The sequence below is a fragment of the Falco peregrinus genome, chromosome Z (genome assembly GCF_023634155.1).
Source record: "Falco peregrinus isolate bFalPer1 chromosome Z, bFalPer1.pri, whole genome shotgun sequence".
NCBI lineage: Eukaryota > Metazoa > Chordata > Aves > Falconiformes > Falconidae > Falco > Falco peregrinus.
In genome coordinates, this window is record NC_073739.1 from 56,723,425 (window position 1) to 56,747,191 (window position 23,767).

At 39.2% G+C, this 23,767-nt stretch overlaps 1 protein-coding gene across 7 annotated transcripts in view; it reads left to right on the top strand.

Annotated features, from left to right (window-relative positions):
- The first annotated feature begins 6,767 nt into the window (after positions 1–6,767).
- ZNG1A (Zn regulated GTPase metalloprotein activator 1A) overlaps positions 6,768–23,767 on the top strand; it is a 29,047-nt gene continuing 12,047 nt past the window's right edge. For 2 of the 7 annotated variants that reach the window (XR_008744776.1, XM_055790781.1), the window contains exons 1-9: positions 6,884–7,161; positions 8,315–8,401; positions 9,257–9,353; positions 10,553–10,644; positions 13,804–13,863; positions 14,896–14,933; positions 18,224–18,270; positions 19,086–19,172; positions 19,987–20,031. Coding sequence is in view for 6 of the 7 variants with exons in the window: in XM_055790781.1 (XP_055646756.1) it covers positions 7,050–7,161; positions 8,315–8,401; positions 9,257–9,353; positions 10,553–10,644; positions 13,804–13,863; positions 14,896–14,933; positions 18,224–18,270; positions 19,086–19,172; positions 19,987–20,031 (665 nt within the window). In the remaining variant the exon portion in view is untranslated. The other 5 variants (XM_055790778.1, XM_055790780.1, XM_055790779.1 and 2 more) reach the window with 5 other exon arrangements.

A 23,767-nucleotide genomic window follows, 5' to 3' on the forward strand; every position in this document is an offset into this window, starting at 1 on the left:
TAAGATGCCATGAAATAACCATGAAATAAACATCACTTTGTCAATTTTCGTTGGCTGTCTAGACCACTGCCAGACAGACAAGAAACACTTATGTACTCTCTGTGCATGTTGAGATGGGCTCTTTCAGTTCCACCTTGTTCTATCTCCTGTATAAAAGAAGGAAAATCAGAGGAAAAAAATGTTAGGCAGCTCTCCACTAGCACAGTAGGTCCTTGCTATCACATGAAATCACTTTCTCTTGGCTTAATGGTGCATTATGTTTAACTGTCACTAGGAGGGCTGCTCATCCACAGTAGGAAGTCAGATCTTTTCTGTTTCTCAAAATACTGCCTTTGAAAACCATATCCATCCTTCTCCTTGTTTAATTGCAAAAGCTTCCATGAAGTGTTGTGCCTCTGTTTCTAACTCACAAGATAAAGAGGGAAAATGTAAACAATCAAAAAAACCCCAGGTAGCTCTATTAACCATTCTGTACATTGTCTGGTTGTAGAGACAATAAGACAACAGATTTGGTATTAGATAGATTTCACATTTGTCCTTCTGTTCACAGCAGGTCCCACAAAAGGAACTGGATGTTCTTCTTTTGCTGACATCTGTGGTTAATTGGGTTTGGGATGTTGCTTTCTGTTTGTTTGTTTAAGAGAGGAAGATAATTCTTCTAGCTGTATCTCCAGAACTGCTAACCACTCAACAAGAAAACACTACCTAATTTTTTATTGAAGGTATTAAAAAGAGTCCAGGCTTCATCTTAACAGCTCATATGAACCTTCCTTGATTGCCAAATCTGGCCACACAAATTGAGCTAGCAGCAATGCAGATAACATCCGAGTCTGCACAAATATACACATTTATGAATGATACAACTATTAATTTTGTAGTTGCATACATTTTTTGTAAGCATGGACAAAAGTATTACTAAAAATATTTTGTCACATGCAGGAAAAAATGCCTGAGGAGACACACAAAAGGTAAGGTTTCCAAAACTGCTAGTATATTCAGCAAGTACAGACTAAACAAATAATGTTTTCATCTCTTTGGATGAACTAAATTATCAGCAGCCTACTTCAGCATATGAGCAGCAAAACTCATCAAATATTCCTTTTCATTGATTATGTCAGCAATTCCATTGCCTGGGCAGGGGGAGCAAAAAAAAAAAAAAGAAGTAATTTTGTTACAAAGTTTACAGGATTTTAATTTATTGGTGTACCTCCAGATGAGGCAAATCAATTTTTTAAGCTATATTATCCAATTAATTATAGTCAATAGTAATGCTCCAGCTTATTTTTAAACATTATCGTTTGAATTCCTTCAGCAAACAAACCTGCTATATAGAAGGCCATGAAGTCTACCCATGCCTTCAGAACAAGAAGCAGAACAAGATCTTTCCAGTCAGGAGATAAAAAAAATGCTACCAAACCAGGTGCCAGTGAAGGCAGCACAAAATCAAAAGTGAAGAAAACAATGCAACTCAGAACAGGCCATGGTATTCAAAGTCTAGCTTGCTTGGATGGCAGCAGCTCTTGGTGGGTCTTGTACACAATACAGTAGAAAGCATGCTTATATTCACCATTTTCTCCTCCCCATCCTCCTGTTGCACACACATGCATCCCAAACAGTGGTCCTAATCATCACTGCATCACTTTGGCCCTAGGATCAGTCATAAAGCTGCACTTCCCTCTAATCCCTCTTGAGCTTCAAATGGTCTCACCACACTTTGGTCTTCCCCCTGCAACCTGACGTGGGGGTGGTGGATGCACAGCTGGTTGGTTGCTGTAGCTGGGAACACTGAGGAGATGCAGGCCCAGCCACAAAGAGCAGCTGAGTGGTGGTAACCACAGCACAGGCTGGATATGAGCATCTGGGCAGAATGGCTACTGCTGCATATTTTTTTGAAGGAGTTTGCAAGGTAGGGTTAAGGACATGCTGGAAGAGACAGTAATGAACATGTCTACACATCACCTACCAGGGGATTTTTTTTCTGTTAAGACACACATTTCCAAACATCTTTTTTCTTCAAAAAGTAAATTAGCAGTCACTTCTTCACTAGCTGTGGTATCCCTGCAAAGAATGCTGTTGTATTACAGCATCACACCCATCATTAAATTCAACTTTGTATCCCAGCACAGTCATGGATGACAAAACCTTGCTGAAGCTTTAGGTGTCACCTGCTTATTTGTAAGGAATGTACCTTTGATGCGCAACTAGCAACTGAGTTACGTCCATGGGAGTTTTCTCAGCATCATTTATAATGGAAGTTTGCATCCATGGCAAAATACACCAGTGGTGTGTAACTTCGGTAATGCATAACTTCTAAGAATATCTGGAGGTTCACACCAACAGGACAACTGTGGTGATCTCAGTTCCTGCCAGCAACACACAATGCCTGTCAATGTTTGCTCATATTCCACCTTCCTACAATACCACTAGCTAGAAGAGTACAATAGCTAGTGGAACTACTAGACACTTAAAAGAAAGCTGACATGCCATCAAGTTCAGTGCTTTCACGGGCACAGACCTTGACTGTAGCCAATAAAATCTAAGTGGTTTAATCAAGATTGTTTTAAACAAAAGATGTTATATGAAATTTAGTAGGCTACGTCTCAGAAAAATGAGTGTAATTTTCATTATTCCTACTGATGTATTAAACAGATTGGCAACGAAATACTGGACCTTCCTTAAAAAAAAAAAATTTAAAAGTCACTCCTAGGTTTAAGTTTCATTTCTCCATTGGTGAAACAGGAGAAAGAGAACTTAGATCACTTTGCAGCCTTCTGTTTTTTCATAAAACAGTTGACTAAAAAAAAAGAAAAGGCTGTGTGAAAGCATAGCTTTTTTTTCCATTTGTCTGTGCAAATTCTTCTGCAGAAATAAAAAATGTTACTGGCCAGATCCTCAACAGAGAGTTTCTCAAAGAGAAACATTTCTTTGCCCACCTTAGCAGTAAATAGAACTTAAGCAGAGACAACATATATAGAATTTTCCCTTACTGTCACCATCTGCTTACATATCATTAGGCAACTTGCTGGATGATGAGCAATGAATTGTATGAAGGACTGAGTTGCCTGTTGCCCTTACTCATTGCCTGGTGGGAAAGGGCCTGGGGGTGCTGGTCGGCAGCTGGCTGGGCATGAGCCAGCAGTGTGCCCAGGTGGCCAAGGAGGCCAGCAGCACCCTGGCTTGTAGCAGAAACAGTGTGGCCAGCAGGGCAAGGGAAGGGACTGTCCCCCTGCACTGGTGAGGCTGCCCCACAAATCCTGTGTTCAGTTTTGTGCACCTCACTACAAGAAAGACATTGAGGTGCTGGAGCGTGTCCAGAGAAGGGCAATGGGGCTGGTGAAGGGTCTGGAGCACAGGTCTTACAAGGAGCAGCTGAGGGAACTGGGGCTGTTTTGTCTGGAGGAGACTCGGGGCCAGGGCTGGGGCCAGGGAATCTTCCTGCCTCTCTACATCTACCAGAAAGGAGGTTATAGGCAGGTGGGGGTAGGCCTCCTCTCAGATAACTAGTGACAGGACAAGAGGCCTCAAGTTACACCAGGGGAGATTTAGGCTGGATATTAGCAAAAATTTCTTCACTGAAAGGGTGGTCAAGCATTGGAACAGGCTGCCCAGGGAGGTGGTGGAATCACCATCCCCAGAGGTGCTTAAAAGACATGTAGATGTGGTGCTTAGGGACATGGTTTAGTGATGGACTTGCCAGTCCTGGGTTAATGGGTGGACTTTTCCAACCTAAATGATTCTATGATTCTATGATGTATGTTGATATTTAAACCCCAGCTATAATCCATACCTTTAATCTAATTGTCTTAGTTTCACCAGGTTTCATATCATAACAGCATATTGAGCACATGTCATAAAACAGTGTTAAAAAGCAGGTGCGCTGACTGAATTAAGCTCTTCCTTCTCTTGCACAGTGTGAATAATCTGCATTCTTCAAAGAAAAGTAAAGTCCAGTTGTCAGGAGAAGCTGTCAATCTGAGTACAGATAAGAAAATAGAGATAGTTTAATATAAAAATAAACACAGATAACAGGCAAGAAAGAAGTAAATGTACCAGGGGAGTATGCAAATCATACTAAAGTTATGTTTCTGCTTGCTGGCTTACATTTTGAGACATACATGGGCCTGCTCAGCAGCTACTGAGCTGATATCAGAAGTGAACTTAATTTCTGTTTCCGCATTGTTTTGCAGGTTAATTATAATTCAAAAAATCTGGCACCACTGTATGATTTTGCAACAACCCCTTTCTCTGTGATGCTTGAACTACATTGTACTATACAGACTGGTAGTACCGTAAAGGAACCTCCTTCTCCAGCAGTCATGATCCTTTAAGGCTGTCATATTCCACAGAATATTGAAAGACCAATGATTTTCTTTTCCTGTTGTTTCAATCAGATCGTGCTCTACTTCCTACTGTATCAGGAAGCAGTAAGTTGTAATGCTCTTCAGTGCATCCTTTTCCCTATTTTCATGGCGCTTACAATCATCTTCCCCAACTCTCCTCCATTTTTGTTCATCATCCAACTCAGCCTGAAGCAAACAGCTTTGTTTGCAATGAGACCTTCACTATGTGGGAAGGCTTATTTCAGTTGCAGCCACCTGAAGTAACAAGACTTCCTGGTATCCGTCAACACTTTACTGCTTTCTGATGTTGTATGTTTGGTCTACAAGTATCTTAAAATAAAACACTCCAGCTGTGTCACCCAGATTTAGGTTTGCTCTGCTCATTGTAGCTGCCACAAAAGAATATGCAGGTTTTGCATTTACTTTTACGAAGTAGGTTTTCTTACGCAGTTCAGTAGAAACACAAAGACAGTTAATACTCAGAGCAAAATTCTAATGTTTGAATATAATCTTTAAAGAAACCAAAAGGAAACACAGAAACCACAGGATTTATTTTAGGTAATTTTGTTCAAAAGAAAAATAATGAGCAGTGTCATGTGACCTGATAAAAAGCAGAACAGCTTAAAGAACCAGGACACTAGTTTCATCACCTTTTTCTTCCCCAGCACCAGATGTCTCACTGTCATGTAAATGAAATTTCAGTATTACAAATAGTCTAATTTATGAAAGATGACTTTTACAGGCTTTTATACACTGTGTGATGATAAGCTGATAGTTCCCAACACCTTTCTGATTTTTTTCTTCCTTTACCCCACAGCTTTCTTGCAGTGAAAATGTTAAGATTTCTTAGCTAATCCCTAATAACAGAACTAAATAATGTTGAGCAGCCTCAGGACAGAAAAACCATAAACCATTGTTCAGAGCTCTGCCAGACAGAGCTTTGAAAAAATTGGTCAGGTTTTCCCTGTAAAACAGGGTGTGTCATTCAAGGGGATGACCCAAGTGGCTGAAACAAGGATGCAAAAAGATGCATTTTATCACATATCGGTCCTGAAACTTACAGATCAACAGACTATACTCACACCTTATAATGAATGGATGAGATTTACTGCCTTCCACAACAAAAGAAACTCCACAACTGATTTGTGTTCAGCTACCCTTATTTACTGAAGTTACCTAGGCCTAAGACCTTGCTAAACTCTAAAGTTTTATGCTTGTACTGCTGCTGACACTCCACAGAGCTGGCTGAAGATTTATAGTGTAGAACAGCATGAGTTATTTTAACTACAATGAAAGGAAACTACAGCATTTCTTTCACAAATTTACTATCTGAACAATCATGCAGCCACAGGTATTTCTGTTGGAATAAAGTAAGTTGTGTCTCCAAGGCCAAGATGAATTAATGGCTTAAGTAAGTTACTTGACCACTCTTTAGACCACAGTTTTACATGCTTTTGACCAGAATGACTCAAGTAAAGGCAAAGTATTTAGAGTGGAATATCTTCAGTATTAAATAAATGTTTTAACCTACATAGGATGATTCAGGGATTAATACTAAGTATATTTATTGCCATACAAGCCGGCAAGCATACAAAGAAGATAAAGCCCGACATACTTCATCAGTCTGACCTCAAACTGGTGTTACTGGACCTTATCTGAGAGCAAAGAACCACACCTGGGGTCTGGGGAGTGTGCATAAGGCAAATCTCTTCTCATGCCTCCTCCACTACTATTACATTTACACGTTTTGACATAAGAAATGGAAGGTGTATTACTGCTTTTCTAAAGCTACGGTCCACAAAAAGCTGGCGCATTTACAACCCTGCTGAAATTAACTGCAGATAGGTCTTACACACGTAAATGCCTCCTTAATGTATCTAGTGGAAAACAGACAAAGCCGCCATTCAATTTATAGCTTAATTTTATTTGATTATAAATAAAAGAGAGCACGTCCCCCCACCCAAGGTTTGCTGACCAAACCGGGACGTCTTTAGCGTTCCCCTTGGGTCAGAACCGACATTTATTTTCCTCAGACGGGGCAGAAGGACCCAGCCTCCTGGAGCGGCGGCTGACGGGCGGCACCCCGCCACCGCCCCCCTCAGCCTGCCCCGGCCCCCCTCAGCCTGCCCCGCCGCCGGCCGCTAACCGACGCAGCACCCAGCCCTCCCCGCCCCGCCCCTCCCCTCCCCTCCCCTCCCCTCCCCTCCCCTCCCCGCCCCTCCCCTCCCCTCCCCGCCCCTCCCCTCCCCTCCCCCGCCCCTCCCCTCCCCTCCCCGCCCCTCCCCTCCCCTCCCCGCCCCTCCCCTCCCCTCCCCGCCCCTCCCCTCCCCTCCCCGCCCCTCCCCTCCCCTCCCCGCCCCTCCCCTCCCCTCCCCGCCCCTCCCCTCCCCTCCCCGCCCCTCCTGCTGCGCCTGCGCGGCAGCGCGCGGCCCGAGGCCGCCCTGAGGGCCAGGGCGCACGCGCCGAGGGGGCGACGCCGGTCCGTGACGTGGGCTGCGTGGCGCCAGGCGGCGTCGGGTGGGCGCAGGTGAGTGGCGGGTCGCGGCGGGGCTGTGGGAAGGGGACGGTGGCTGTGGCGGGGGGAACGCGGCTGAGGGGCGAGCGGCGCCTTGCCCCGGGTGGCATCGCCGTATAGCCCGCCCTGCGCCTCTCCCTCCTCCCCAGCCGGGGCTGGCTAGGCTGCGCGGAGCGGCAGGGGCCCGCTCCCTCATGGAGGACGAAGACTGCCCCGACCTGGTCCCGATAGACGCCGGCAGCGCGGAGGAGACCGAGTCCGGCCCCAGCGAGAAGATCCCCGTGACGATCATCACGGGATACTTGGGTGAGGAGCGGCCCGCCCCGCTTCCCCGCCGGCGGCTGCCGGTGCTGTGCGGCGGGCCTGCGGGCTTCGGTTCGTGGGCGTCGGGAGGCCCCCGAGTGAGAGCTGGGCAGCGGGGCAGCCCTGGGCGGCAGGGCGGGCGGGGAGGTGCCCCGGCAGGGCGGGCGGCAGCCGCCGTGCCCGCAGCCGGGTGGCTGCGCGAGGCCCTGGCGGCAGGGCGGGCGGGAGCGCCGCTCGTTCAGCGCTGCACCGCGTTCTCCGCGCAGGGACCTCACGCCGCGCCTGTTAAGGACGGTTCCGGTTAGGTTTGCAGACCAGCTTTGAACAGCTGCACAAGCTCCTGTTGCTGGTTTTATCAGCCTGTTCACAGGGTCCGGTTTGTTCCAGTCACGTTTGACAAAACACTTTTTGCCTTTTCACGTCAGAATAGTGCAATGTATTTGTCTCGATTAAGTGCAGACTGAGTTGCAATCTTAAGAATGTGAGGCTTAGCTCTTAGCTTCCTCTCTTAAACCTGCGCAGTTATTGGGAGCTTCAGGTATAGTTAGGTATGGTGAAGAGGAGGTTACATTTTGCATTGCCAAGTTGTAGCAGTTGTAGTGCATTGTACTCTCAGAAAACCCTGAAGGCAGGGAAGGAAGGTTGCGTACCGACTTCACTTGGCTGTGATTTTGTGCATGTTAGTAGTGTGGTATTAGAGGTTTTTCAAATGCCTTGCTTAACAGTGCCTTGTCTAATGGCAGTTAATAGTACATCAGTGATTATTGATGACAAAAGGGCTGGTCAGAAAAAACAGTGGGAGGGAGAAGAATAAGTGCGCCTTTTATTAAGAGAAAAAAAAATGGCGTTTTCTAGGAAAAGACTGCCCAGCTAGTAGGGGACTTGAAAGTTTATCAAGCACCGACACTTGGTGGATGGAAAACTAGGGTCTTGTAAAGCTGAGACTTAAAGTGCTGATAGTTCCGTGGGGTCAAGTGTCTCTACAAATTAATTTTTACGGTGTTACAGTAGAACACCAGGATACAGGAATGAAAACTTGTATTTCAAAAGAGATCAGATTTGTTCAAAGCATGCATGTGTGTGACAGTATTTCCTTTTTATTTGAAAATTCAAGCTTTTTAAAAACATTTTAATAGAAATGTTGTCTGTGTTCTAGGAGCTGGGAAAACAACTCTTTTAAATTACATACTGACAGAACAGCATGATAAAAGAATAGCAGTTATTCTGAATGAGTTTGGAGAAGGTATGTAAACCCGCATAAACTTTTTTTTTTTAGCTGTACAATGACAAATATATAAAATTGCTGGAAATCAAAAACATAGTAGTTTTAAATCAATTACTGAAATCATGGATGTACCTCAGTCTTCAGAGGGGCAGAAAGTCTTTTGGCTGGTGTTCATAAAATAATGCTATGCATTAATCTGTTTTGTACATAAATTCGGTCCCTCAGAGTCAATGAACGTATCGCCCTGTTGGAAGTGCTGTACCTCCAGTTGTCCTACTCAGTTTCAAGCAAGTGGAAATTAAAATAATGTGTTGGTAGATAATATTTTCTTTTCTTTCCTTTCCTCTCAGCCACTTACAGATCACAAATTATCCTAGACTGAGAAAGTGGGGAGATGTCTGCTTGGTGTCTGTAGTTCTTTGAACTCTTTGCTTTCTTTCTCAGGATTTTTAACTTTATGGCTATAACTTCGTATCTGTACCATAGTCAGTGTTGTTTATAGTTTGCACTGTGGTGGTGGTGGTATTTTGCTTATTTTCATCAGCAAAGATGACCGTTTTTCTGGTCATGGAGCCTGAAATAAAATGTATAGACAGAGCCTTTATTTGATATAGAGGTAAAGGCTGCCTTCCCTTTCCTTTAGAAAAGTAGTGGCACTTATGCAGTACTTCTGTCGTCTGGTTTTTGGTCTTTGTTGGACCAACTTGACTTTGGCTTTTAAATTTCTCATAAAATCGAAAATACTAATTTCTGAAGAACGTCAGAAACATTTTTACTCCTGGATTCTGAGACCAACTTGAATTTCATATCTCTTTTGCAGGCATTGTCGTACGAATTCATAGATTAAAATTACAGTACTACTTATATTTCCAGGAAGTGCCTTGGAGAAATCCCTGGCAATCAGTCAAGGGGGAGAACTCTATGAAGAATGGCTGGAGCTCAGAAATGGCTGCCTGTGCTGTTCAGTAAAGTAAGGAAGGAGACTACTGAATAGGTTCTTACAGTGGGTTTTGGGGAAATAGAGGACAGATGACATCCAGGGTTTGATTCCTAAAACTGAATGGTAGTATTATTGATTGAGACTTTTTTTTTGTCAGATAAAACAAGAATTGAAATTTTGGAAGTAGAAGTTTATTTCCTTTTGCTGCTTTGCAGGAATTGGACTTGGTGCCTTTCATAAAAATAATCTAAATACCAATTTATACGCCATCAGGGTATTGTAGGGTAGGTAGCTCTCCTCCTTCTGTTAGTATTACATGCTTTTATAGAGAGAGCTAAAGATTCAGGGAGGCTGGAACTAGGACTCAGGTTTCCTAATTTCCACATTAAATACTTAGTCTGTGTTTCTTTTTCTATATGTTGGTTGATATTGAATATTGTATACCTCAGAAAGGATGGAGGAACAACCTTTTGGTGACGCAGTGAAACACAGTATTCAAAATTGTAAGCTGATGATTGCATTAAAAAGCAGGAATGTATTTTGTTCTTTGACATGTTTTTATTCTGTTTTTTTGAATGGTGGATTGTTTGTGCTAGTTTCGTAGTGAAGATGATGGCTTGTTTGTCCTGAAAATTTGGAAGAACAGGTCCTATGCCTTAAATTTGGATAGTAAGTGGAAAACATAAGACCCTGTTGCATTATGTTGAACTGGGATGTAAGGAATGCTGACATAGCTGCTATGTTTTGTATACATTGGTTTCTTATAATATGTCATACATTTCTGCTTCAGTCCGACTTCATCAGCTCAGTTTTCAGTAAATGACTTGTAACTTTGCTGTAGGTGGGGTGGAAAGGCAGGAGAACACAGTTCAGTTCTCCCACACCCCTCCACACTCCTCCTTTCTTTTTGTAATCTGAACTGCCAAACTAAATAGTTACATATTTACACAGCCCTACTGTCCTTTACAGGGTTTTTATTGTTAGAAAACAAATCTTAATTTAAATCACCTTTACCATCCCTGTCAGGAGTAGGTGAATACTATTTTCAGACTAAAATGAAACAGAAGACTACAATTTGCTTAATATTAGAGGAGCAGCTTGATGACTGAATTTTCTTTGTAGACTGTGAGTCCAGACTTGGGCTTTGATGGTACTGATATCGTGTTCTGCGTCAGAAGATGCATATTTTAGCTAGTTTTCCCTGTTCTCAGGTTTGTTTCTTCTTACAGGGACAATGGTGTGAAGGCTATTGAGAACCTGATGCAGAAGAGAGGAAAATTTGACTACATATTGTTAGAAACAACTGGTTTGGCAGATCCAGGTAGTTCACATCATGCTTTTCATAACCATGATAATTATTCTGTTTTTATGAAGTGCTTATTTGCTCACCAGTCAGTTCATGGTGCAAACCATAATATAAAGTGGTGAGTTGTCATGCACCTGCTTTGATCACTCTATAGACTAAAACTGAATTGGGTAAGGTGCAGAAGCAGGGTTGTGGGTGGGATGGTTTGATTGGGTATTTTTCTTTTTTGAACTTGCTCTAGATGGATTCTAAAGCTTAACAGAAATCCAGTTAAAATACATTCCTGTCAAGAGAAGACGCTTGGCTTGGAGAAGAGAAGCATAATCTGAAATTAGGAGTTTTCAGTAGGCTTTTGCGGTTCTACTTGGCTCCTTCCAAAGTATAAATTATTAGCATCTGGTGTATTGTTACATGGGTTGTGGTAGACCTTATATTTTCTGAGGTCATGAAATATACTGTGAGAAAGACTAATACATTCTTCTGGTAAGCACGGAACAGTGATAGATCTCACAAAATCCTTCTGTGCTCTTCAGTGATATTTTTTATAAAAAGATGTTTAAACTTGAGCTCATTTTGGTAATAGCTATCTAAAACATTTTTCTTTGAACCATGTCAATGAAAAATGTGTTGTTGATTGAAAGTAAAGGAAATTCTTACCAGAAGCTTTAGTAGTTTCCCATTTAGGAGACTGATGGTTTCCAGCTCAAAGCTAAGTTTTCATAGGACATTGATTTGGCCTCTGTTACACACAAATTCTGTGTGAGTCAAATCGGAAAACTATTAAGCTTTTTGGAAAAACAGTCAATAGATACCAGAAAACCATTAGATGTTGTGGTCCTTGTTCACAGTGCTTACTCATGTAGGATGTAACAACTGACATTTTTTTTTTTTTTTTTGGTGGTATTTGGTTTTGATACAGAGTGATGTTTGGAGGACTGCATCTTGTCACTTCAGGTGGACAGTTTTAGGGGTTAAAAGTGAGTTTAGTTACTGATTTATTTTTTTTATACAGCACATCCTGCAGTTGCTAGAATCTGTTTTACAGGGCTGTTCTAGCAGAAGATGGTAGTAGCATGCTCCTAGGCTATGTGTAGTACACAGGTGTCAGGTCACAGATTCCAAGTCCCTGATAGAATGTGGTCTCAGTTGTCCAAATACTTGCTGATTTTTTTTTGCTCGACTCATCAGTTTAGTATGTTCCATTTTACATCCTGAGGAAATACAAATGACTACACAAAGAAGAGAGAGTACTACATGTTTCATTATTTCAGAAGCACCTAATCTGGATGGAAATTCAGTGGATAAGGAGACCTAGCATTTAAAAAATACTAGAATCATATAAACATAGAATAATTCAGTTTGGAAGGGATGTTAAGAGGTCTTTAGTCCAAACTCCTGCCCAAAGCAGGGTCAGCTATAACATAGGACCAGGGTCTTTGGGATATCCAGTTATATATCTCCATCCTGTTAGGATAAACATGACACACCTGTCCAGGTAACCTGTTCTGTGCTTACCTTTTCATGGTGATAAGTAATTTTTCTGATACATGTGGTCTGAACCTTTCTTACTTCATCATACTACAGTTGTCTCCCATCCTTCTGCCACAGCCTGGCTCCATCTTCTCAGTGACTCACCTGTAGGTAGCAGAGAGGCTGTTGTTAGGTTCCACAGAAACTGTCCCTTCTCCAAGCTGAACAAATGCAGTTCTCCCACATTTCTCATTATAGGGCCTGTGCTTCAGACTCAACTGTCTTGTTGTCCTGTGCTGATGTCTTTCCCGTATGGAGGATCCCCATGCTGGAAGTGCTAGCCAGGTGTGGGCTTGAAGGTGCTAAATAGAGGAAAATAACCTCCCTCAGCTTGCTGCCTACCAGACCCCCAGGGCCATCTCTGTAGACCTGCTCCCCAGCCAGTGTCATTGCCAGAGGCTCTTTGTTCTTAAGTGTATTACTCAGCATTCTTCCCTGCTGAATTTCATTAGGTTCTGCTTGGCCATTCCTCATCTGTCCAGATCCCTCTGAAAGATAGCTCTGCCCTTAGATATATTAACTGTTCCTTTCTGATGTTCTCTGCAAACTTGACAGTCATGTCTTCCATCCCCTCCTGGTTTCCTGGTGGAGACATTGAACACGACAGGTCCCAGAGTAAACCACTGTAGTCCTGTACATACTGCTGGCTTCCAGACAGGGTATGACCCATTAACTGCAACCTTTAGAGCTTGACTGTGCAACCAGTTTTACCAAGTTGTCTTTTCATTCAGACTGGTAATGTCCGAGCTTGGTTGCTAGAATATCTTTGTAGCCAGTGTTGGAGAAAAAATACTAGAGGTGATGTAAACAGTATACAGTGCTCTCCACATGTCCACAAATACAATAATTTTTTTTCCACAAGAAGCTGGGTATGGCCTTCCCAGATTGATCAGGCATGGTTTACCCTTGTAAACTTTCTTTCCAGTACTGTATCTACAAATTGAAGCTGCTTTAGATACTTCTTAACTCAATATATCTTAAAATTATCTAAACCCAGAAGCTTTCCTGTACCACACCTGAGATAATTAAGGGAAACATTCTCTTCTAGATCCAGTTACTTTTGACTTTATTCATTCTCTTGCTTTATGATGTAAGAAACTGCATATGAGAGTTTATAGAAGCCAGTGAAGAAAAGGTCCCTCCTAGGGACCTGCTTTCTCTCAAATGTCCCAATTCCATTTTTCTTTAACTATTTTATCTCCTTCTTTTATCTGCTTCTTTTTTAATCTCTGTGTCCTGACCTGGAAACAGTGGCTGTAAAGAGTACAGAATTTTTTAGAAATGAGGGAGCCTTGGACTATACTAATGACAGATAGTTGATATTACTGAGTAAAGGTAATTTAGACATCTTAACATGCATCTGGAATTGTGAGGATTTTAAAGCTTTTTGTAGTTATAGCTGTGGACGTGCACACAAGTATAATGCTTTGATAGCTGTTGTTAAGTCAACTATGTGGTTGGGTATTTGACATCTGTGATGCTTTCTGAGTTTGGAAGAGAGGAGTTTCAAGTACAGCACTAAAAATAGACTTCTATGAAATGTCTGAATATTGATAGTTTACTGGGAATAATCTACTGGAAATAATTTACTAGATAATTACTGGAAACTATCAGTTTTGCAACTAAAGGTACTGCACTCCTTAGGAGCTGTGGCCTCCATGTTCTGGGTTGATTCTGAGCTGGGAAGTGACATCTATCTTGATGGTAAGAAGTGCAAGCTTGTTTTCTAATGTGTTGGCATTCTGTATCTGGATTTAGTGTAACATATTGTTATCATTTAAGGCAAGGTTTCAAAAGATGTTTGAAATGCATGATCTTGGTTTTCACATCCCCACATTTGCTGATGGGAGATCCATGTGCTTATTCTGATGCTTGTTGATATATTTGGTGAGCTGTTTCAGTTTGCTGAATCCAACAAAAGTTGTGTAATGCTTTGCTAAGGGATCAGATATGGAGAGATCTTGGTTGTGGTGTAAGGGGGAGAAAAACCTCATTAATTAGATGTTACAAAAGATTATTTAGGAGTAATAGTACAGGTCGTCGTGTGTCCGTCGTGTCACCTCCCCTGTAGTGTTTCTTAAATGGTGTCATTATTCCTGAACTCCTAATTTGTCAACGTCTGGACTCCTCTGCCTTTTGTTTTTTGTTTTTTTGCCTTCTTTGCCTACTGTACTCATGTTAGCTCTAGTATTTGCTGTGTTCCAAGAAAAATCGGCGTTTACTGTGATACAAAACATCACTATGTGTATGTAGTTAAAGAGCACGTTGAATGTTGATTATTTTTTTTTTTTTTAATAAAGTCCTAATACTTTGGTCAGTCTATGAAATACTCATCTTAACAAGGATACATTCCGTTGAATAGGAAATAGCTTCATAAGTTTCTGGCAGAGATTTGCAGATTCCTGGTCACTTGCAATCAGAATAACTGCATACCTCAGCCCCCCTAATTTGTTTCAGTAACCTGTAAAAGCATACCTCTGCCATTTGCTGTACTGGAAGAAGGAGGAGAGGCATCTACCTTGTGAGAATTTCTCTCATCGGGTTTGGTAGACATTTTTTTACCATGGATAGGGGTAACAAAATAATTAGGTGATAAGTCTAACATTCAGACACATTGGAAGTATTATAATCAGTTGTAAATGTGATGATATTGTAAACTTCTGTACAAGTATAAAAGTAACAAGTTGTTAAATTGTTGCTTTGAGCAGATTTCTATACTATTTTATTATCTTCTAGGTATTGTATCTGTTGTTGATGCAAAGCATGGCTTGCAGGTAGGTTACTGGATTTGTTACTTGGTTTAAAGCTGCAGCATTAGAACAGCTGTTGCAATAATGTTCATGTGGATTAATTACATTTTTATAATAGCTTTAATTCTTACAGCAGATGAGGATGTATTTCAGTTGCTGTGGTACATGAATACTGTATTTTGAACGGGAACAGGGAAGTACTGATGTCCATAGCAGTTGAGATTCTTACCAACACAGCAGTATGTCTGCTGAGTTGTCAGGTTGCTAGATACTTGACTCCTAGTTTTGAAATAGACTCTATCATTTCGCTCAGGAATCTTGGCTGTATTCCAGATAGATTTAGATTCCAGATCCATTTAGATTACTGTAAAAACAGTGGAGAAATTTGTCTTGCAGAGTGTCATTGGTCCATGTTACTTGGGAGGAGTAAAAACAGACCTCTGATAGCAGTGTGATAACAAGTGAGTTAGGGCTCAAATTGGGAAGGGTGCTAATGTGATGGCAGGTGTGGTGAGGAATGATGAGAGAGCCAAGCAGCATTTCAGATTAAGAGATTACTTCATTATATGGAAGCAGACAAAAAGAGCAGGTATATTAAGAGCATGATAATACATATGAAGCATAATGTCATAACAGACCTATAGAACAATGAGTTTTGGTAACAGCAGAAATTGCAACTAAACCAAATAGTTGAACTTTTTTTGTAATAGCTAGTCATAAGTATAATTATTTGCAATTTAGTAATTTAGGAAGTGACTACTTTGGTTAGATACTGATTTTGCAGGATTCAAAATAAAAGTGATCTTAAGAAGGGATGGTATGAATATCCCATCATGCTATGGAAGTGTTTTTAATAGCTCTGTATTTTACAATGGCTGCAAAAAGCTGAGAGAACTGGGGAATAGTGGTTAAAAAATAAGGAACTGACTGCTTCTTTATAAGATTTTGTTTGGACCATTTGGGTTTCTCATTTCAGTTGAGCTGTACTAATAGCTGATTTACTGGAAGGGGACAGTCCTGTCCTCCCATCAGTTTGTGTTGCTCCAGGACAGAACTGATCCATTCTCATAGCAAGCCAGTTTGGAGAGTTAGGCCATCGTGTTTTGCAAGGAGTTTTCCAGAGGAGTTGGTAGGAGAACCAGGGGAAGGGACTGAGAGCCCATTTGCCCTTTTAAGCAGGAGCTGACTTTAAATCAGCACAGCTATCACAAGGAGCCACAGCATGTCTTAAGTCAGCCCCCTTTTCAGCTGAGTGCCCTCATACTAATTCAGATGCGTTTTATTATTTGCAAAAATATTTTTCTGTTTATCTGTTGCTTCATGCAGCACTGATTTATTGGATTTAATCCAGTAGTGTTGCACACAGCAGCACTACATTGTTGTTTAAAAAATATACTTTTAATATTAGAACTTTCATGTAGTATGTCAGAAACAACACAAAAACATTTTGAAACATTCAGCTTTTCTACCTGTTATGACAGCTTACTGAAAACTCTTACATTATTTAATCAGTAAGCCTGTACAACACTGACACCCACTTAGAATAATAGAAACGTCAATCTTCCTCATTTATGTGCAACTAAACTATTTTTGCTTTATATAGAGGACTTGCTAACTTGTGCAATTCCTCTGGTTGCAAAGCTTGACCTCAACAGCTGCTTGTGATTCAAAGAATTTTGAAAGCCATACAGGTAATGACATTGAGGTGATAGACAGCAGTTCTTCTTCAAAGAACCAACCCATCACAAGCTGAAAAACAGTACTCTGTGACCAGTCAGGCAAATTGAAACTGAAGTGGTAGTTGATATCATGAGTTGTAACTCTAACGGATTTGTCACCCAGCAATGCGAAATACTCATTTTTTTTGTTAATCAAGGGTAAATAGTTGGTTAGCTTGAAGTGACAGTTCTCTATTTTCAGGACTTGGCAGATGGACTACTGACATTGTTCTTTTCAGGGCAACAAATCTGACAACATTTAATTCAATAGAATCAAGACACACAGGTTTACAAAGGAAGGGTCAATGAAAAGGTTCCCTCCAAGTCATCATGTTGTTTTACCCCGCTTAGGTTGTGCACAATCAGGAAATAATTTTGGGTTTTCCTCTTCCCCCCCCGCCCCCCCCTTTTCTTTTTTTTAAGGTGACAGACTGACATTATGCAATATATTTTTGTTTTTCAGGTCAAATAATGTTAGAAGCCTGGTAATTCTACTTGAAGAAAAAATAGTTTTCTAGGGTTTTTTAATTTACTAATTTCCCGTTTAGTATTCCTGTGTCTTTAAAATCAAATTTTAAAATAATATTCCTGGTACATTTAGAGCATTTAGAAGGAATGCACAGGACTCTCTGATCTTCCCAGAGATGTAAAGCATAAGTGGTGAGCTCTTCCTAGTATTACAGCATCATTTTAAAGGTTTACTTCCTCCAGGTGTCTGTGATGCTTCTGTCCTGGTGATTGCTGCCTCCATAGGAGAATGGGCAGAAAATAACTTGTAACTGAACCTTTGCTGCCTCAGTTACTTTGTCTGACTAAAGTCATAAGTAAGACTTTATGTTGCTAAACTCCACGCTGCTGCTTCAGATGCAGGCATTTTTTTCTCTTTCACTAGTTTTTCTGTGAGGACGTTAGCTTGGGCAGGCAGGTGGAGCGCAAAGTTGCAGATGACTCTACTCTTGCAGCGTGACCAGAAGCTTCTGCTTTTGTCAGTGTTGACTGACTCTTCTTCCCACTGAAGCCTGAAGAGGCCACAAACACTGATGTTGGGCAGACTTGCCAAGGAGTAATGGTTTATTTGTACAAACCCAGAAGAAGTTAGCAATTTTTACAGTTTTTACTGTAGAAGTAGAATTGGTCAAATCTTTCAGAGAAAAGCAATATGCAATTACATGTATGAATCTTGTACTGCAAGCCTAATCTGTCTTTAACAGCTGAAATCACACTTCTTAGTAAAATTACTGTACTTTCATTTTTTCAGTTATGTTTTTCTATGATTACTTTATATCATGGTCACTTTTTTACTTCTTTGTAAATCTGAAAAGTGATTAAAATATAAAAGTTTTCTAACTCTTTAGCATTCTAATAATGAAATTCATTAAAAGGGAAGAGCTTTTATAAAAATTATAAGCTTCTGTAATGGTGAATGTATAAATTTACTTTTTCACCATAATTTTGCAGAAAAAATTTAGATGCCATCTTTCACAATACCTTGGTGAAAAACATACTTCAGCTGAATTGGGTTTGACTTCCTTTAATTGCAAATGAATCTGTCTGTCATTTGAATATGATAATCCAATTGTTTTAATTTTTGTCTAGCACTTGACAGAAGAAAAACCAGAAGGCCTTGTCAATGAAGCATCTCGGTATGGATGTATAAATTATTATTATTTTTAATATATATATATACATAAAAATTAAAATAAATATATAAATATATATATATTTGGAAACTGCGCTGTATAGAAGGTCATTAAAAATGACTTCTTTTTCTTTTATGAGCCTTTTTTCTGCTTTGCTTTTAGACCAAGGTAGATTGATGTAATGAGTTAGAAAATAGAAAAGTGACTTCATGCTCTGTTTGGCCTTTCTGCCAAGATCTGACTCTTCTAATAGATATTTTAAGTCGGATGGGATTTTACCTAAGTGAAGGGGAACCATCAGTGTTAAAAGGTAGAAAGAATTTCATGCTAGGATCGATCAGCTGCTTGAAGTAGAACTGGAGGTAGAGGAATATTTTTTGCTAGATGTGGATCCATAATGATATAGGGTAATTGTAACAATGGTAGTCTTCATAAAGCAAAAAGACTTCAAGTATGACTTTGAAGACTGCGTGCAGGAGAAGTAGGGGCTTGTGAAGTTCATAAATCACCAAGCACTTTGCATTAAGTGACTTTTTTAAAAAAAAACAAACCAAACTCAAAACCTAGCAGTACTATAGTTTGGTAGGTTTCTCTTGTGGCACAGAAGAGAACCTCAAGGAGAAGCTGGTAGTACTTTAGACATATAGACATACTTGTGGTATTCTGGTTCCATTAATGCTTGCCTTTCTTTACTAACAATGCTTATACTATTGTTTTGGTGCTGTGGAAGAGGTAGTGTTTTGGCCTTACAGAAAAGGTATTTGTTTGTTCATGTTGTCTTTTTTTTTTTTTTTTTTTTTTTGGTCCTTAATGCATAGGCAGGTTGCATTGGCTGATCTTATAATCATCAATAAAACAGATTTGGTTTCAGGGGAAGAATTGAATAAAGTCAGAACATCTGTCAGGTATGAAATGTTTGGCATAACTAACACTGTATTGGTTCAAATATATTTATTTAAATGTAGTTACTTTCTTCTTGTTAATACAGAAATTAGATCTCATGATTACATTGACACAAATCGTTAGCTCAGAAGGGAGAAGACACTGGCTCTTTCTAAAGGCATTTAAATGCTTTTATGTGCTTACACATTCTTAGCAGTTTGCCTATCTAGGTGTAAGATTTGATGTTACTTAGTAAGGACAGGCCTTTGTCTTAAGTGCTCGTAGATTTCTGGGCAGATGTTCCCATTTTTCAGAATTAGCATCCAGCAAAAAAATACAATAATCTGCCAGAGTTCACTAGTAAATGCAAAGATATATGGAAGAGGTCCCAAAAAATTGTCATGGGTGCAGAACCAATTGTCTGATTCAAATCAGCGATTAAAGACATGCCCCATCTTTTTCTGTTGATACCATGATAATCAAAATGAAACATGAAATTTTTGAAGTATTTTACAGCTTTATTAGTGGTTTGAATTCTAAAAGTAAAAACACTTAGACCCAGAAGTGTATCACGAAGGGTTGTGGATAGAAAAACGCACTTCTCACTGGGAGTATCTTGTTGGAACCTGTAAAGTTCCCCAGCCCTTACTTAGGAGATGAAAAAGTCACAAAATGAAGTCTGTTGGGATGTGTGTTGATTTGTTTGAGAAGTTGATAACAGAATTGGGGTTATTGTTGTAGTGCTATTTCTCATACTGCTTTCATACTGTTAACTTGTTCAGGCAATATATTACATTTGCTTTTTCATCTAACTTCTATTTTTCTATTTGATTTTAGGTCAATAAATGGACTTGTTAAAATTCTAGAGACACAAAGATCAAGGTATTAAATGGCCACTATTACTAGGTACTAGATCCTGCTTCTTTTGTAACAGATTTTAAGTATGCTAGTAGATCAGGTTGCTTAAAGGAAAACTATTGAATGAGGAATAGTTAATGCAAATATTTATTTCATGCATGAGCATCTAAGTAAAGGCATTTTTTTAGAGGAGTAAAATGTATTTTTCTTGGTTTTTTTCTGTTACTGTTCACATCCTACACTAGTGTATAATTTTTTTAAAAAAATCACCATTAAGATGTAGTTTACAGAGCTTATCGCTAATGGGTTTTATTGGACTTTGCAATATACCTGTAAATATTTATTTACATGAGAAGTAGATTTTACAAAAGCTTTGGCATTCTTTCCTTTTTTTTTCCCCCAAAAACCTGCATCTTGTTCTAAGCTTAATACAAATGTGGCTTTTAATTATTAAAATTATTAAAAATAGTTATGTCACCATTTAGGGAGTAATAGCACTTGGAAGGTTCCTGAAAAATGCTAATACAGGTGCAGTTTAATTGGCTTCAGCATATTCAAAAAGTGTACCAGATTTTTAAGGGAGTATTTTAGGTAGGAATTCACAGTTTTTCATAACCTATTAACCAGATCTAATGAGTAACTAATGAGTTGCGTGCACTATGTTTTCTTTCTGTTGAGTCAGCTTAAAGATTTTTCTTACTCTACAATGGCTGATGCAAATAAGCTGTTACTACAACATTACTTTGAAAGGAGTGCAAGGAAGTTTATGAGAAGGAACAGTAATTTTTTTTGTTTGCTTTTTTACATTGTTTTTACCATTTTTCGTTGAAATTTGATTTGCATTTCTTCTTTTAAAAGGGATTAAACGGATGTAGTATTCCCAGGGACATTAGGAGAGCAGCGTCTTTCAGACGACTAGGAACAGTGTGTGTACTATTACATCAATTATTTGGCGATATTGTAATAAATGTTCCTATAACACAGATTCCTGGTTTAAGTAACTTCTGAAGGGAAAATAGTAGATGTAATCTTAACAAAGTATACTTGACTTTTTAAAGTTATTCTCAAATATAGTTGGAAAGCATAGAGAAGAGTATTTGCTGTTTTTTGCTCATCAGATAAGACCAGCAAGTGGCTGTAGAATACATATTTTCGTTTGGTAACCCAGGGTTTTGAGGATAGGTGCTTGTCTGACTTCTATCTAAAGATCAGCTCAGTTTACATTTCCAGAAATGTTAACTTGTTAAGATTTCTATTTGCTTTAGCTTACTTGAAATTCTGTCTGCAGTCTGATCGCTGAAGTTTTAAGCTCTGCTGTTAAGCAGTTGTACTATGAAAAGCATTCTCTTTAGTGGCTATCCTGTTATGTTTATAAGGATTGTTCTCATACTGTTTTCATTACTTTGTTCAGGGAGCAAGGTGAAATGTTTAAGTAGCTTTGACAACTTCATGCTCCTTGCTTGTCAAGTTGCAAATTCTGCTGAAGAATGATTAGAACAAGAATAAACAGTATTCTAGAGGAGATCATAAATTCTGTTACTGAGAGGTGTTTCATATTCATACATTCATTAATTTATTGTTTTTTCTGCTGATCCTCAGTAAATCATTCCTTTTAGGTCAGCATGTGTCTCTTACATAAAAAGTTTTTTTCTTCAATGGAGTTACTGTAATTTAGGAACTTACATTTGAAAGACCAGGTATGGGTAAACTTGTGAGCAATTATAATCAGGTTTTTAATGTTTACCAGCTTTTTGGTGCATTCAGTTTTAATATGTAAATAGTCACTCTAGATTCTGCTGCAAAATTTAGGCTTTTGTTGATTTGTCCTTTTTTTAAAATTCAATATTATTAAGTTAGTATTTCTTAAAGTTGGGTTGTATTAGGATAAATTTACTTGTATTTTTGGGTAAATTTTTCTCCATCTGTAAATGGAGGTGAGAACGCTTTGATGATTCCAGGTAAAATTTAATCAGGATTTTATTCTGATGTTATATCTTGGGTATTTGCTCATAGCTAATGTTACAATATCCAAATTTGGCTATCTTATTTTTGAGGCCTCTGTTTACAGTTTTCATGACATCTTTGAAGTGTGATGTTTCTTCATGTAGTGTATGTACTTGAAGTGCAGCATGAGTGATTGAATGCCAAAAGAACAACAAATAATGCAGACGGATGGAGTTGCAGAGATACAATTGTAGCGTTTCCCTTTCTTCCTGTTTAGTAAACTCTTGAAAACAAAGTTTTACTATTCTGGGATTTATGTTATATATATGTGTGTGTGTGTGTATATATATATGTGTGTGTATATATATATATATATGTATGGGAACTTCACTTGTGCCACAGAATAGGGAAAGAAATCATGAAGGATGATCAGGGCTTAGGAAAACACAAGAAAAAGATTTATAACAGATTGCTCCAGCCGAAATCAAAGAAGTGGCGACATGATTTTGCTGAGAACAAACAGTGCTCCTGAGAAAGCAGGTCAGGAGTTCCTTGTTTTTTTACTTGCAAGGCAGAGTACAGAAATGGTGGATGAAATGCTTTGAAGAGGGAAAAGAGGCAGACATTATTGATAAAGGTAAATTGCTCATAAATTGCATATGTGTGTCTGATTGCCCTAGGAAATGAATTCAAGTTTGAGGCCAAGATTTTTGTAAGATGGAAAAACAAAGCCCTAAGGTTTCTGTAAAGGTTATCATGGTATCCAGCATGGCTAGCAGATTTGAAGAGGATATTAAACTTAATGTTTTGTGTCTTAAATCAGCATCAGTTCTAATGTCCATTAGAACATCCAATTGTTCTAATTGTTCATGTCCATTGGAAGATATCCAATATGTGAAGTGTATTATCCACATCTGTGTCATTGTCTGGTGTCTGATGCCAGCCAGCATTAGATTTTGGATATTAAGATTAAGTGGACCTTAGGTCCAGTCCTTAATGACAACTCTTGTGTTATAATAAATACTTGTTAGAGAGCAACACATACTGTCTTTCCCATGATCAAACATTCCAAAAGAGAAATAGACACAAAATTAATTTATTAACATGTTAATTGAGAACATACCTCCTTTAATTAGGGAATTTTGTCCTTCAAAAGCCCACATTTAAAAGGGACCAATATAGCACTTTCTTGAGTGTTTCTATATGGTTTGTTCTCAGCAGTGTTCTGAAAAATAACAGCACTGATGTGGTAATGAACTCTAGAGGGGATTATTTATGTTTTTTATTATATATTTTTTATATAAATTTATAATATGTTTATATATATAAATATAATTTATTATTATTGATGTTTTACATCAATACCTTCCATATTAGAAACTGCTTTGTAAAGCTGCTGTTGGGTGTAAAAGTTTAATAATACTGGCTACAGTGCAGAGGTCTGCCTTCCTATTTGTTGGGGTTTTTTGGTGTCTCGTATGTTCTTTGTATTTACCCACATATTAATAATTGCTATTAATAATTAGAAAGCTATCAGTTGTTGTTATTAGTGAAACCTATAGTCTATATTGCTTTTATAAAAAAGGTTTCCTACACAAGTTTATAGGTAGCTGTTCTTACAAGTAAATATTATCAGGGCTTTCTGTTCCATATTATGTTTTTAATTTGCCTGTTTCAGATGTTAGAGCTGAAATTCTTCATAGTAGCACTTGCCTTATTGCGTATTTCAGTTTTGTTTTCTAACAGTGTGTCAGTATAAGCTGTATATATTCTGCTCTGTGTGTGTGTGTGTGTTGAGAGGCCCTATATTAAGGAT